The sequence below is a fragment of the Thamnophis sirtalis genome, unplaced genomic scaffold, assembly GCF_051295495.1.
Source record: "Thamnophis sirtalis isolate CommonGarterSnake01/CBP01778 unplaced genomic scaffold, rThaSir2_p1.2 scaffold_3, whole genome shotgun sequence".
Taxonomy (NCBI): Eukaryota; Metazoa; Chordata; class Lepidosauria; order Squamata; family Natricidae; genus Thamnophis; species Thamnophis sirtalis.
The window spans coordinates 102,877,672-102,889,879 of NW_028261383.1; the positions used below are offsets into that span (position 1 = coordinate 102,877,672).

Sequence of the window (12,208 nt, forward strand, 5' to 3'; positions counted from 1 at the left end):
TCTTCTAGGAACTGCTGCAAGAGCTGCATTGTGGAGAGGTGATAAGTGGTGTCTTATTACTCCCTCTCTCTCCCACTCTGCCCAAGTGGCCTCAACAGCTCTCAGAGATAGTGTTAATGACCAGATGACGCAAAGAAATACAATCCTTCCATTCTCCCTCCCCCATCCCCTCCCCAGTCCAGTTGTATTTTACAGAAAAAAAGCACCTTTGAGTTTCTCTTGTTGATTTAGACCACTGGACATGTTTTGACAATTGTTAAGTCATAAGAAGCGTAGAATGAAAAGTCTGTCCAAATGGGCTCCAGACTCAAGATTATCATTGGGCCTCCAAACACAATCGTGAACAACAGAAGCTACAAACCAAAACTGCTTCTGACAAAGAAGAACTTTAAGTAAAGTTATCAAGGGAAGGGGATATAATTTCTTGTCTCCCCCTGCCCAAAACAATGGTTCTTGCCAATTACCTCCACTAGACCGATCAGATCCCACAGATTAGGCCTCCTCCAAATTCCATCCACCGGCCAGTGTCGACTGGCGACTACTCGGAGGAGAGCCTTCTCTGTGGCTGCTCCGACCCTCTGGAACAAATTCCCCGTGGAGATTCGAACCCTCACCACCCTCCAGGCCTTCCGCAAGGCCCTTAAAACCTGGCTGTTCCGACAGGCCTGCGGCTAAAGAGCTCTTGCCCCCGTCTCGAATGGTATGACTGTTGTATGTTTTTAAATTATGTATTGTTATGCTTTGTTGTTGTTTTTTAATTTCTTTTGTCTGTATTCCCCTTCCCTAGTTGAGTTGTGAGCCGCCCTGAGTCCCCTTCGGGGGAAAAGGGCGGCATATAAATGAAATAAACTGAAACTGAACTGAAACTGAACTGACTGAATTATCACGTATCTGGATTGCTTTGCTGTTGCTTTGTGGGGAGAAGAAACACTGTGTAGTGTGGGCTGTCCATTCACTTCAAGGATTGCTGGGATCAAATCAAATCCCTTTATTATAGTCTTTGACCAGCTTTTTCAGTATTGTAAAAAGAGAAATAGTTTGGTACAACAATTTGTTATTGAGGAAAACATGATAGGGCAATTAAATGACATATCATATCTAATTAAAGGTCAGGAGTGTAACACATAGAGGGATCAGTTACCTGCTCCAATCTACTGCATCATTGCACTTAATAATAAGTTGCTGTCATGTTAAGTGTTATGACTGAATCCTTCCAAATACTACAAATTTCCTAATTACAAAATGTTAATGAAGTGTTCTGGTTTTGCTTTTTCTCCAATGGACTGTAGGGAGGTTTTGGTGTGACAAATACTGAGCTACCCTCCACTTTTTTATGTATTAAATTAATAACTTGCTTTTCTTTTGAACTCAAGGTAGCTTCCATTGAAGCCGAGGTGGCGCAGTGGTTAGAGTGCAGTACTGCAGGCCACTTCAGCTGACTGCTATCTGCAGTTCGGCGGTTCAAATCTCACCGGCTCAAGGTTGACTCAGCCTTCCATCCTCCCGAGGTGGGTGAAATGAGGACCCAGACTGTGGGGGCAATATGCTGACTCTGTAAACGGCTTAGAGAGGGCTGAAAGCCCTATGAAGCGGTATATAAGTCTAACTGCTATTGCTATTGCTAAATGTCATGTGATTCACCCAGCCACAGTAGATCAAGGCAGACTGGGCTGACAGACAGTAACTAGCCTAAAGCTGAAATTCCATGGTTGAAGGTGGATTTCAACTTGGATTCCCCAGCCCTAGTCCAGCATCTTAAAAGTAGCACACTAACTCTCAGTCTGAAGATGAACAGCCTAGGAAAGCTGTAACAAAATAGTACTGCACCACACGTATGTAGAATAGCACAACCTACCAAAATACAGTTACTCCCAGCACAGAATGGATTCATTTGTTTATTGTGCATGTTCTTGCAAGCCATTTGAGCTCCATCCAATCGTCATGCTAGCCTGATAAATTTGTGAAGTCAATCTGAAGACTTCATCTATTTAAAATTGGGTAGTAGGACTACCTAGGGAGTAGGAGGGATGGTAGTGATCATCCTGGATTATTGGGGCAACACATAAATAGCAGTGACTGGCAATGCTCACCATGACTGTCATCTTGTGAATGAATATGCCCTCCTGGTAGCAATTTTATGAGAATTTCCATGTCCTCAAAGTTCCAAATATGTTCATTGGCCCAGAAGATTAATGAATTAGTGCAGAGGCCAGGCAGACTAGGTATGATTCCTAGAAACAGTCACAGGCAACCTCCCTTTAAGAACCAATTTGAGTTGTAGAGACTAAACCCAATCTGCATTTTCGGCAGTCTTATGAAAACTATTAGCCACTGCCTTTTTCCAGGACTGTTTTTGACTCCCCCGTCATATATGGACGGTCAGTCATAAAGGCAGCAATTTCATGGTTCCAGCAGCATACTTTGATGTTATAGTCCTGAGGAGAGTTCTAGTAGGACAGCTGCAACTTGCTTCATTATCTAGATCAAATTGCCAGCAAACTTCCCTCAATTGTATATTATCTACACTTCTGATATGTAAACATGTTGCCTTTCCTTTATTGTTCAGAGCCAGAAAATATCCAGGAGTATAATTAAAGAAAACATGGTTTAGCAAAATGTTTTCTTTCCCCAGCCCTGCAAAAACAAGATGCTCAGAATTAAACCCATGTTATGCTAAATAGAACACAGGATATATCTGGATGTTAGCAATCTTTTCCCCAGGAACTGCAAAGAAAATATGTGTGTATTTACATTTCTGGGAGGGTGGTGGTGAAGATTTAAAGGCATTCCCTCTCCCTCTGTTGATAGCATAGTTAAAAAAAAGTGGGGGAGAGATGACTATAACAATTATTAACACTTCCTAAGAATCTAGTTAAACTTTCTTGAATTTATATCTTCCTTGTTGCAATTATGCCCAGTTCCATTAATGAAATACTGAAATGTATAGTCTGTCATGCTTCTGTTACTTCTGACATTTCCAATAATATTCTTCTTAGTCCATTCAAATAATCCAGCAAAAGGAAAAAAAAATCTTTATTTTTTGATGAAGAATTCTAAATTATAACTGTTCTATTTGGAAGCAATCAAATTCCTATTCTGTTTATTCCAGGAAACATGGCCTGAATATACTTTATTTTCTCAAGCATAAAGTGACACCACAGCCAAGATGCTGATCTCAGAGAATGGGAGGTTCAAAGAAGAGAAAGGAAAAGCTGCAGTCTCCTTACAGGAAAAGCATCTGGAGCTTCTCAAAAAGTAGAATTATGAAATATTTGGGTTAGCATATCAACTCTTGACAAGGATATTTCTGTGTTGAGTGCCAGATGCAGATGGCAAATACAAATAAGTTTAAATTACAGCAAGACAACAGCCATCTGAAATTGGAAGTTAAAGGATGTCTAAAATTGAGCAGAACAGAGTTTTAAAACGCCTCTCAACCACGTATGCGGGACCAAAAAAAGAATAAAAAGGGAAAATAATCAGCAGGAAGTTACTTCAGTACATTGTTTATTGGAGGAACCGAAAGACACACAGATCACTGTGTCGAAAACACATCCTGTCCCCTATTCTGCCACAGTCAGATTATCAAGGGCGTTGGTGTCCTCACTGATATCACTGCGCTCCAGAACTGAGCAATTCACCAGAGACACAGATGGTGCACAATTATTCTCCCTCTGAGACAATACTTTCACGAGAGACATTCACATTCAAAATGTTTGAAATACTGCAGGAGTTTAAACCTGGCTCAGAATCAAACTCTGATGGCAATACAACATAATTGTGCGATCCTTGTATCGGTTTTCTTCTGCTACTTGTTCTCAACTTTGTTACAGTTTAACAGATTGTCCTGCAGTTTACACAAGTGGTCAATTTTATTTGGAGATTTTAATACGAGCATCTGTTCCTTGGAAGGAGATGAACAAGCTACTCAAGCATTGTGAGTAGCTTGGCCAAGAGTATTTTTTTAAAAAAATAATTGCTGAATTTAACCTTCATAATCCATCTTTCCCTTGCCTGTTCACATGGTTCCACCAACAGAAGACTAAAAAGTTTTGCCCATCTTCTTTATGTTTCAGAACATTTATTTATTGGGGGGAGAAGGGGAAAATATGGGCAGCTATTAATAGCACCATTTTTTCTTGCGGCAGCCTCTGCCAATTCAGTATATTCTACAAGTGCCAAGAAACTCTCAGAATTCCTAATCAGTATGATTGCTAGGAGTGCTGGTGGCAAATTTTGACAATTGTAATCTAATATGTCAAGTATTCAATTTATCTTGAGCTTTGTTGGACACTTTTTCCCTACCAATAGGAATCACTAATGTAGAATGGGTGACAGGAAACTGAAAAGAACAATAGAGTCAAAACATTTTGTTTAATTATAAAGAAAAACCTGACTCCAAATTGATGCTTTCAATAATCGGGGGAGAGATACTCTTCCAGGTTATTTCAAACTACAAACCAATGGTTTAAAAACCAACATCAAAGCCAGCTAACCCAAGTAAAGATCCCCAAAAGTGTTTTAAAGTATCTTCGAGAGCTGTGATGTCGAACCTATGGCACACGTGCCACAGGTGGCATGCTGAGTCCTCTCTGTGGGCATGCAAGCTGTCGCCCCAGCTAAGCTCCACCACGCATGTGCGTTTGCCTCCCACCAGTCAGCTGATTTTTAGGTCTCTGCTGTGCATGCACAGCGTGACCCGTCAAAACCGCGGTCCACAAAAGCGCAATCGACGAAAGCGCGCATTTGATGTCATCACAGCGCGACGAAAAAAATTAAAAATTGAAATAAAATTAAAATTAAAGCAAGCCGATTCACATAAAGGTAAGGGTTAGGTTTAGGTTTAGGGTTAGGTTAAGGGTTAGGGTTAGGTTTAGAGCGTTAGGGTTACGTTTAGCGTTAGGTTAAGGGTTAGCGTTAGGTTTAGCGTTAGGTTAAGGGTTAGGTTTAGGGTTAGATTTAGGGTTAGGTTAAGGGTTAGGTTTAGGGTTAGGTTTGGGGGGGTTAGGGTAAGGTTTTCGCTTTATTTTTACATTTTTCGATCACAGCGCGATGTTTTCGTCGCGCTGTGATGACGTCAAATGCGCGCTTTCGTCGACCGCGATTTTGTCGTCCGCGGTTTTGTGGTGGAACCCATGCACAGGGGGCAGGGGGCATGCACAGGAGGCAGGCTGCATGCAAAAGGTGCACACGCATGCATAGAGGGTGGGGCAGCGTGGTGCACCCCCATCATTTTTTGTCCCAAGAGGCTTCAGGGAGGCCTGCGAGGCCCAAAACGGCCACCAAGGTGTCAAACGTGCATGCATTGGTGGGTAGGGGAGCACGTGGATGTCGCATGTGCATTGCATTATGGGTGTGGGCACGTACGTGCATGGGACAGAAAGCTTAGCCATCACTGTTCTAGAGTCATCCAACCATTATTATTATAAAAAATATCAGCACTGTAATAAAGGCAGGTTTTATATTGCCTAATTGTCTTTTTGCACCTTCAAGTTAGTTTTTGATTCCTGACAACTGCCTGGACATTTCCCTGCAGTTTTCCTGGCAAGATTTCAGAAGTGGTTTGCTTATTGCCTGCTTCTTAGGGCTAAGATTGCGACTGGCACAAGGTTCCCCAGCTGCTCTCTGCCTAAAGCAGAACAAGCACTCACAGCCTCTTGGTTTCTAACTTGACATCTTAACCACTACAGCAAAAAGGATGTCTCAATAATAACCGGTGGCACAAAAGGATAGTATACGAGTGACAATTCTGTCTTTGGGGAAAGTAATACAGCAATACAATTTTGTGTGTATGTTCGATAGAATGCCAGCCAACGGACTGCAAAGAAAGAAAGAAAAAAATCTGATAGGCAGTACACACTTTATATTTTAAATACTGTTTTATAGTAACAACGACTGTTTAAAATGATGTTATAGGCATCTGAATATTCTGCAAGTCTTAGACACCCACATAATATGTCTTGCAGTCCTGCCTACCAAAGTGAGCTGCACAGAACTATGAAATATTTATTCCTTGGAAGACTGTGCCATCACAGAATTTTGAGCTGATTTTGGATTGAATTAACAAAAGTAAACTGAAAAAACTTAACTGACTATATTTCAGGACATAATAATCATGTCTTTTATAATCCTTATGATAAATTTCCCTCTTTCCTGATATTTCAACTACAATGTGATTATTGCCTACATGATAACTAAGTTCCATAAAACAGATCAATGCTCTAAACCAGGGGTGTCAAACTCAATTTCATTGAAGACCGCATCAGGTTTGTATTTGACCTCAGGAGGGTTTGGCGAGGGTAGGCATGGCCAGATCTACATCACTCTTGTCAGGGGCGCCTGTGGCATCCTGAGCACTCTGCCAGCGAAAACTGGTTCCAAAACTCTGTTTTCACTGGCAAAGAGTTTCAGGAGGCCGAGGCTAAAGGTGGTGCTAGGGAGCCCATTTTCCCTGGTAGAAGGACTGCAGGCTGGTCCTTTGCTGTTTCCAAGGGCAGCTTCACCGACCAGATCTACGTACCCCGGATCTGGCCCACGGGCCTTGAGTTTGACACCCCTGCTCTAACCCCTTGGTGTCTTATTCCTAGTCACTCTCTTCAAAATCAGTTGTCTCCCACTGATATTAATAGCAAGAACCAAATAGTGGTAGGAAAACAAAGGCATGCTTCCTCCTTATCAGATAGGTGGAAAGGAAATTGGATCAGGTCTCCAAGGGAATTTTGTACAATACCAAGAATTGACCACTTCTAGTCAAGAAATAAAACTCCATTTTTAAAGAGTCTTTTGAAAAGGATTACATTAGCATGCATCTTGATAAGATCTGATCCCTTGAAAGAAGAAACTTTAATTAAATGGCATTTTACAATGAACATTCTTTACTATCAAATTCTGCTCATTTCCGATTTAATAATAAGCACTTATTGTGTACTTGTCTTGGCAGAATCTATTTGTGAAATAAGAGGTGTGTTTCTTTGGACAAGTTTCCTCTTAATAGCCAGATATGAGAAGAAGAATGAAGCTGGAAGCTCTCTTTGTAAGATAGTTGAGTTACAATTTCTAGGGCCATTATATCATTCTTTATTTTTCTAGAAAGGATAATATTGTTTTCAGAAAGTCAATGTATGTAGTCCAACTTCTTCAATTTAAATCTACTGCATTGAGGCCCTATTAACTAGGCCAGTGCTTCTCACTGCACCGCCCCCCCCCCCCCAGCCTCCCACCATGGAATTTTAACTTCAGCATATCAGGAAGGCTGAAGTAGATGGTAGTAGACCAACAATTATTTTCAATGCATGCTTGGAAACCCCCCACCCACAAAAGAGGGCAGGGTGATGATAAGAGCAAGCAAATTTCCATTATTTCAGCCATCAAGTTCTGAAGCCTCCCAGTGCAATGGAAAAGGCGGCATGATTTCCCTCCCCCTACATGTTAACAGAATGATTTTCTAAGATTACAATTGTTTAAAATTTATTATAGCTACCCACTCCAGGCAGCTTACAAATACAAAAAAAAAACATAGTAAAAAGGTTAAAAACATAATACCACACAGGCAGCCACCAGTGCAGTAACAAGCCAGTCCACGTTCCACACAATACATCAATCTCAGACTTGAAACCAAAGCCAGATCTTAAGAGCTTTTTTGGAACCCCAGGAGAGAGGACATTGTCTATCCCTGTGGTGGGAACTTGTCCAGAGGGCAGTGGTTGTCTGTAAGAGGACCATATTTAATAGAGGGGATCTCATTCTGCTGGAACATACCTACCGATAAAAAAGTTGGAGAAAGGCAGACTCTCAAATACCATGAAGGTAATGACGGACAGCTTATACTGAACCCAACTGATCATCAACGCACTTCACATAGCAACAATCACACATACCAATAGCACTTGTTACTGCTTTTGCTGTTACATTTTGTACCGGTTGTAGCTTCTAGATGCTCTTCAAAGGCATTCCCATGCTGAGCACATTGTAAGCATCAAAAGTAACCAGGGCCATAATAACTGTCTGAAGGGCCTTCTGGTCAAGGAAGGGGCACAACTGCTACACAAAATCAACCTTTGCAAAGAGCCTCCCAACCATAGCTGCAATAGCTGCAAGTCAAGAAGGACATCCAAGCTATGCACCAGTATGGAATGGGAAGTATAACCCCATCCAAGACCAATAATGGAAATGTCCCTGACCCTGCGGGGTGGGGAGGGACAAATAGGCACAGCCATTCAGTCTTGTTAGGATTGAGTTGAAGTAGCGGTATGTTCTGTCCTTTGCATCTGCAGAGCCTCCAGACATTGGGTCAGCACAAAGATAGCTTCACCTACCCAGCCCAGTATTGAAATATACACTCGAATATCATCAGCATACTAATGCTTCTGAACAACCGATGATCTGGTTTCATGTATATGTTAAAAACAGGAGAAGGAAGAGAGCTTTGAGCCACTAGGTACCCTGGAAATGAATGGCAAGGGGTTGCCCGGTTGCTGGGTGAGTATGGCCTAGTTGGCCTCCTGCACCATGGCGGGGTGGGTGGGAGTGTTTTTGCCTTCCCCGGGCTTTTTTCAAGCCTCCTGGAGGGCGAAAATGGCCTCCCCGGGCTCCAGGTCTGTTTCCGGCCTTCCCAAACTTCTGGTTGGCCCATTTTTTTGCTCTCCTCGAGCCTCCATTTGTGCCCTGCATTTACCTGCATCCAAAACAGGCTGTGTGGAGACTCCTAGGAGGGGGGTGGGCCAGGGGTGAGATTTGGGGGTTCTCCGAAACTGCACAAAATCTTAGCTAGAGGTTCTCCAGAACCCCTGCGAACCTCCTGCAACCCATCCCTGAATGGCTGTGGATGACTTCTCTCTCCTCCCCAGTCAACTATTGATCAGGCTTCTGCTTCAAAGCTCTTTTATCATCCAGTGCAATGGACAAGTTCTGCAGTAGTCCAGAACTTATTGTATCCTTTCTAGAATAAATTAGATTCTCCATGTTTCTCCTATTCTATCTATCTGTTCTATCACCAAAGACAAAGATGCCATTTGTATCAGATAATTCAAGGAATAATGAGATCAGATCTGACTATTAACATCATAAGGCACCTAGTATAGCCTACAACACTTGAAATACTACATATGTACTTATCCTTGAATTATCCAAAAAGTGATCTTGACTGGACTTGAAAAAGCTGCAAGTAACAACTCTCCAAATTTCAGTGCATGTCCATTGAAAGAGAATATAAGAAGTTATAAAAGGCCTCAAAAAACATTAAGACTCTTTGTCTTTCTCATTTGTCCACTATTGTGTTATCTCTTTTATAATTAGATGCTATAAAAATATACAATTTATATAATAAAGCTCCTTGCTGTTTTTCATAACCAGAGCAAGCAGCTTTATCTATACAAATGAAATTATCCTTTTCAACAAACCCATCTATTGATAATTACGCCAGTTATGCCTACTACAGTTTACAATACTTCCAAATAGTTGTAACATCATTTCAGGCATTGGAAGACTTTCTTTTTTTTTGCCTCCACTATTCAAGCATGTGTAATGCTTTTATTTAGCAGCAGCTTATAATTTATCAAACTTCTGATCTGCATCCTTGATGGGAGGATGGAAGCTAATGAACCTTCTCAAGTAATTCATTTGCACTTCTAGTGGCCATGTGAATAATTCTTATAATGTAGCTAGAACATATATCAATCATGAGTTCAGACAGCATCCATCTCAAATATTCTGAGCAGATATATTGGAGAAGAATATTTAGCCTGCAGAGATTACTGCATTCAGCTGTTTTCAAGACTTTTCCTATGCCTATTGTTTAAGAATTTGATGTCAGTATAATATAGTATCTATTCAGAAATCATGCCTGATTCTCAGTTATAATTTTCCAAAGAGACCTAGAAAAACTGAGCATTTCCAAACCATATTAACCATTTCCACAGTGCAGCCACTTATTTTGTGTTGGGCACAATAAGTTCAGAAATCCAAACTATTTCTTTTCATTACTAAACTGTTAAAGAGTCTTCTTGAGCCTTATTTTTATGTCCCTTAGTTTGTTTCTCCAATTATCACCCAGGCAGCATGACCAAAATGGAGATTACAGCCCATGAGAAGTGATGCCTAGCTGCATCTGTGGATCAGTTCACCTGTTTATCAATTTATTAGAGCATTCCCTATCCTTAGGAATTCCCAGCAGTATGACTAAATCTGATACAGTAGATGCATTCCCCAGACAACGAGAGGACCACTCAACGTAGGAGCTGGTCTTGCAAGCATCTTCCCTTGGACAATGAGTGTTGCCATTTTCTTGGCAGTTTCTATCCATAATTATTAATTGGATTTGCACAGTTGCATTGGAATATCCCAAAACATTTATATAATAAAAATAGAAGATAAGATAATGTTAAATCCAACAAATGAAGACAATAAGAACAGAGAGAGAGAAAAAAACACCGGTTAACTTTTCTTTCTTCCATTGACCATCTTTTAAAACAGAAGTTTCTATTTCATACTTTTGGGATGGGCCACGTGTGATTCTCCAGATATTTGTTGAGCTGCAACTTTGACCAATCCTCATAATTGATTTATAGTGGCTAGAGTGATGCAACAAAAGGGAATAAACTTTGATGTCGCTTGATTAGATATATGGGGCTGAAACTTATTTTGAGGCCTATGTTGCAAAACGAATCTAATACAAAAGGGGAGAGTTAACTATGAATACAGAGAACAAACATTGAACTGAAAGGCTCTTCTAGATCTGGACAGCCTCCTTAATTTGAGATTATACCACATATTTATAATTTAGAAGACATGATTTCACATGTCGTTGAATAAACAAAGTACAGAGCCATCCAGAAAGAGAATGCAAAATCTCCAATCCCCAGTTATTATACCAAATCAATCTTACTACAAGTGTGGGAAAAGTGCAAATTTAGACATTCTCCCACAGTCTAATATCACTTCTACAAAGTATAAAAAATCATCTGTAACTCTTAGGGAAATTCATTTTAGAATTACCAATTTGGCTGATATATTGCACTAACCCATAATGTGGTTTACTTCATTTACACACACTGCATTGTACTCAGCCACTGTAATTTATAGACCATGGTTTATTGCTCAGTGGCTTGTTATGGCTTGGAGCGACTTCCTCTGTCTTGAGTGGCTTGACAAGTGGCAACGGCAAATTGAATAATTAAATTAAAAAACTATAATTATAATATGATATGGAATGGGGCATTTCCTAAACTATCATGAGGACCCCTAAATTTAATTCATTTAAAACATTCATATAGTTTTATATAAAATGTTACAGAATATTACATAAAAGACAACATTTATGTATGATAAATAAAAGCTGTCCATTTCTAACACATCCACTGAAAGGCAACACACACTTCTCTATGATTGAACTGCTGGAACTGATGAGAAGTTCTGTTGATTTGGCACCTTAAGTCCATCCTGCTTAACTTGCACTCCAGAATCTTCTTTTAGGTTAGGTACCTGAATAAGTTTTCTATCTTACAACTGAGCAGACCCACCTCCCTCACTTTCTCCACTTAGGGATTCCTCCCCTTCCTTCGGGTCCCCCGCTTCTCCGACAACCCGCCCCCCAAATATCCCGTCTCCATCCTCCTGCTCACCTTGTACACCTTGCCGAAGGCGCCGTCGCCCAGCTCTCCCACGATCTCCCACACGTCGTTGGGATCCAAATCCCGGCGCACGTGCTCGTATTCTTTGGATCGCCGCTTCTCAAAGTTAGAGAGGCGCAAGATGCGCCGGAAATTCGCGAAGGCCATGGCAGCGCCCAAAGTTGAGCTCCGAGAGTCTCACCATCGACGTGTCCAAGAGAAGCCAACGGAAAAAGAAGCGACTTCTCCGCAGGCAAGGAAAAGAAAAAAGAAACCGGCCAGCCTGGAAAGGGCTAAACTTTCTCGAAGCCTAACGGCAGAAGGAAAACTTCCGAGGAAGAAGCCGAGCCAGTTCCGCCCAATCGGTGCTTTTTATACGGGACTTCGGAGGAAGAGAAAGCCCGAAGGATGCTTCTCCGCCGGTTCCTCCGCCAAACGTGGGACGCCCCCACTGGCCGGGCTATCTCGGGGCAGAGGAAATGGCTCCAACTGCAACCGGCCAGCGGGCGAAATGAGCGCTCCGGCGTGGTCGGAGGGGCAAAGGGAGCGACCCAGCCAGCCGAGCCCTTAAGACTTTGGGAGCGACGCTTCACCTGCTAAGT

General features: G+C 41.6%; 1 protein-coding gene across 1 annotated transcript in view; it reads right to left on the reverse strand.

Annotated features, from left to right (window-relative positions):
- The window catches only part of STK10 (serine/threonine kinase 10), an 88,762-nt gene extending 76,554 nt beyond the window's left edge, over positions 1 to 12,208 (reverse strand). Inside the window, exon 1 of the mRNA XM_087709627.1 lies at positions 11,619 to 12,208. Coding sequence (XP_087565753.1) covers positions 11,619 to 11,774 — 156 coding nt within the window. The 5' untranslated portion in view covers positions 11,775 to 12,208. The remainder of the gene's footprint in view (positions 1 to 11,618) is intronic.